At 51.2% G+C, this 3,659-nt stretch overlaps 2 protein-coding genes across 3 annotated transcripts in view; one reads left to right on the plus strand and one right to left on the minus strand.

Annotated features, from left to right (window-relative positions):
- The window catches only part of LOC113214340 (trimeric intracellular cation channel type 1B.1), a 26,500-nt gene that overhangs the window by 12,987 nt on the left and 9,854 nt on the right, over positions 1–3,659 (plus strand). The window contains exons 2-6 of one of the 2 annotated variants that reach the window (XR_008012023.1): positions 1,545–1,797; positions 2,015–2,191; positions 2,302–2,422; positions 2,560–2,754; positions 2,849–3,604. Coding sequence is in view for 1 of the 2 variants with exons in the window: in XM_052274358.1 (XP_052130318.1) it covers positions 1,545–1,797; positions 2,015–2,191; positions 2,302–2,422; positions 2,560–2,715 (707 nt within the window). In the remaining variant the exon portion in view is untranslated. Of the gene's footprint in view, positions 1–1,544; positions 1,798–2,014; positions 2,192–2,301; positions 2,423–2,559; positions 2,756–2,848; positions 3,605–3,659 lie in introns of those variants that run through there. The other variant, XM_052274358.1, reaches the window with a different exon arrangement.
- Positions 1–3,659, minus strand: part of LOC113214476 (endoplasmic reticulum metallopeptidase 1) — a 16,213-nt gene that overhangs the window by 9,798 nt on the left and 2,756 nt on the right. The window lies entirely within an intron of this gene.

A 3,659-nucleotide genomic window follows, 5' to 3' on the forward strand; every position in this document is an offset into this window, starting at 1 on the left:
CCCACCCCTCCTCCCCCGGAACACATATAATGCGGCTGTGGGGGCACTATGTGATTGAGCCGAAGCGTTATCGCGTTATCGCCCTATAGCACCGCTTAATTGGCGCGGACAAGCGTTCGGCAGAGACGCGTCCTCAAGCGTCAAGCGGCGAGCGCCGAACATGGTTTTTCTTGTTTATTTACATTCATTTGCAGAGCACTTTCTGCTGGGTGAAGGGGTCTAAATGAATATAGCGGCTTCGCTCGATCAATGCGGTTGAATAGCGATCGACACATGGGGCATTAGGGCCGCTGGCCGCCCGCCGCGGTGGCGGTAGGGGAGGGCAGCCAGGGGAAAGGGGGCGGGTGAGGTAGACGAAGACCTCTCGAGGACGGCGAGCGGCAGATACCACGTTAAGTCACTTTTCCCATTTTAATTCACGTTTTCGTTCCCGAACTATCCACACGCACCCACACTCCTAAGTTTCTACGCAGCGCCTAGTGTGTTGTCTGCCTGTTCACGTAATGGTCGTAACCGTTGCGGCGAGTTCAAGAATGTCACCGGCGTCAGCCGGGAAGCAGTGCTCTTGCTGTTCTTCTTTGCCTGAAGCGGTCATAGCTTTTTGGAACACATGTGCAAAGCTCGGCAAAGGCCGCCCCCCCCCCCTCCCGGCCCCGCACCGTCTCTCTTAGCGAACGAGCCTTCTTCTAAATTTAATTCTGAGAGTACGGCTGTTGCCGGTGTGGCGGTGGTGGCCGCAGCGCCACCTGCTCCCGCTCCCGCTGCTCTCGCTACTCCCGCTGCTCCCGCCGCTCCCGCTACATTCTACTAGGCGGGTCGCGGCGAACGCGGCGCACACAACAAAAGAGGGGGTGCGAGGGGGTTGGGATTGGGAATCCGCTTATCCGGTTCAAGCCCACGCAATCGGGAGATATCATGGAGAGGGAAGAGGGAAAAGACTGTATTAAAAGTACCTATCCGGGCAGAAACACTCATCGTATCCATGGGGAAACTTCATCCAACGACCGGGTACGCGGGTACCGGACAGTGTGCCCCACCGAGGGTAGGGGGAGGGGTTGATGTCGCACATAAGGGAGGCGCCGTGATGAGGTGTCTGCTCCCGCCGCAAAGCCATACAAGGGGAGCCCCGACGCCCCGACGACACCCCTTCCCCGCGGGGATAACTGTGAGCGGTGCGCTTACCCACGGCCCCCCGACCCGGCGGTAGAACAATGCCGAGCCGAAGCCCTTCCTTCCCGGTTTCCTTGTGGTATAAGGGATCGTCCGGAAAGTACTTCCGTTTTTCTTAGATTTATTCGGCAAAATAGAGAAGCTCAGCGCCTGTGAGAGTCGGGGTAGGCCACCCCGCAGTGTACCCGTGTATTGCGGGTGATATGTTGCCTACCCCTCAGGCGCTACGAGAGCTTGCGCTGAATTGAAAGGCTACAGCTGTAAGGCAGAGGGAAACAGCGACTACTTATGTAAAATATAAATGTGACCTTATTTGACGTAAAACCATTTGAAAACTTAACTTACCTGGCTGAACTCGTTCTTTCCTCCTGCAGGGGCGCACGCCTTCTCCAGGAAGCACCCCCTGTCGTGCTGGCTGTCCACCATGCTCGTCATCTTCGCTGGCGGCATGCTCTGCAACGGCCTCCTCGGCGAGCCCATCCTGGCCCCGCTGAAGAACACACCTCAGCTCGCCGTGGCCACCATCGTATGGTACCTCGTCTTCTACACGCCCTTCGACATCGGCTACAAGGCGGCCAAGTTCCTCCCCGTCAAGATCGTGTGTTCGGGCATGAAGGAGGTCTACAGGTGGGTGCACGGTGCACAGGGACATTATTTCTGAATCAGTTCCGCGTAGCTTGGCAGGTTTGACTTACGTCGCTGGGCGGACCTACAGGGCCAACCTAGCTGCACGCGTTCATGCGGTACATTCTATACGAATTAATTTCCGAACTAGTATTCGATTATTTTATTTTGAAATGAATGGTCGGAGCGGGAGATAACGAAGCGACGTGTCTTGTGCCAGGTGTAAAAAGGTGTACGACGGTGTGACCCACGCGGCCAAGCTGTACCCCAACGCCTACCTCATCATGATCCTCATCGGCACGCTCAAGGGCAACGGCGCCGGCTTCACCAAGCTCCTCGAGAGACTGATCAGAGGCGTCTGGACGCCCACGGCCATGGAGTTCATGCAGCCCAGCTTGTGAGTATATAGATGTAGAGAGCCGTCGGACTTTTTTTTTTTTTTTTTTTTTTTTTTTTGTCCACTGATGAAAAAATGTCACTGATGAAACTCATTTCGCTCGTCATCAGCCCCACCAAAGCCTGCATAGTGGCCTCCATCATCTTTGTCCTGGACAAGAAGACTGATCTCATCTCTGCGCCGCACGCCCTCGTGTACTTTGGCATCGTCATCTTCTTCGTCTACTTCAAGGTAAGCGAGCTGCGCGCTCATCGGCTCGCAGGGGCGGGGGTAGGCCTTCCCGCCTAGTCCCTCCCGCGGGCCGCGGGGTCCCTCGGACGGACGGGAGAGAGAGAATCAGAAAACCAACGGGCCCAATTCTGTTGCAGCTCTCGTCCATCCTGCTGGGCATCCACGACCCCTTCGTGCCGTTCGAGAACCTCTTCTGCGCGCTCTTCATGGGCGGCATCTGGGACTCCCTGGCCAAGGTCCTCGGCCGCGGCCCCAGCAAGGACGAGAACAAGGACCCCAAGAAGACAAACTAGGAGAGCGGAGCACCGCGGCCCCGCCACCAGCACTGCCAGGTGAGTGCCACTCTGCCACTCTAGGATCAACGGCAATCCTAAAAAATAACTCCACGTGCGACTTAAACACTAACAGTATCCTTGTTACTTTCAGGAAGAAGGGCCTGACGACTGACAACGAATGTAGCTGTGAAGAGCAAAACACAGATTTGAGGCTAATCTAGTCATACAACTGCTAGGAGGTTGGAGGTAGTACTAAAATTTTTACCATGGTACTCAAAGAAAATATTTAAATTTTATTCAATCTCGTAATTGGTGCAGATGGCCACAAGAAAATAATTGCAAAAAAGTAAAATTTGCTGACTGGTTTTAACATTTTTGACAAAGCACCAATTGCTGTGAAGTATACTGATTGTAGTCTTGACTCGGAAGACACACTTTTCTAATCAATGTGAAAAAATATATTATTAATAATATTAATAGACGTAGGTCACATACATCCATAGATCTGCCAAAGATTTTTTTTTACTGTGAGATTGAGGGGTTGGCATGGCATTTTCAGATGCCTATATTAAGTTATTTATATTTTAAGTAAGTTTGTGAAACTTACCATTAGGTCATCACTCAGTGGTTTACAAACTCAGTGGGTGCAGTTTGAAATAATTTGTGTGATTGCCTAAAGGAAGTGTGATTTTCATTAATGTAATTTGTACAAAGGCACAATACAACTGGATTTGGAAAAAAAAGTTTTTGTTCCTTGTGTAATGAATGAAAGGAATGGGACAAACGGATATAAAGAGAAAAAAAAATGTAATTTTCAGTTTTAAAATAATGATGCATTGATCAAACTGTACACTATACACAATAACTATAAGATACAACTATACAGTATTCGGGAAACATCTGGAGGGTCCCCTGTCTAGAGGGTCCCCCCTGAATATTTTATTATTTTTTATTATTTTAAT

The sequence above is a fragment of the Frankliniella occidentalis genome, unplaced genomic scaffold, assembly GCF_000697945.3.
Source record: "Frankliniella occidentalis isolate FOCC.00 unplaced genomic scaffold, Focc_3.1 Scaffold381, whole genome shotgun sequence".
NCBI lineage: Eukaryota > Metazoa > Arthropoda > Insecta > Thysanoptera > Thripidae > Frankliniella > Frankliniella occidentalis.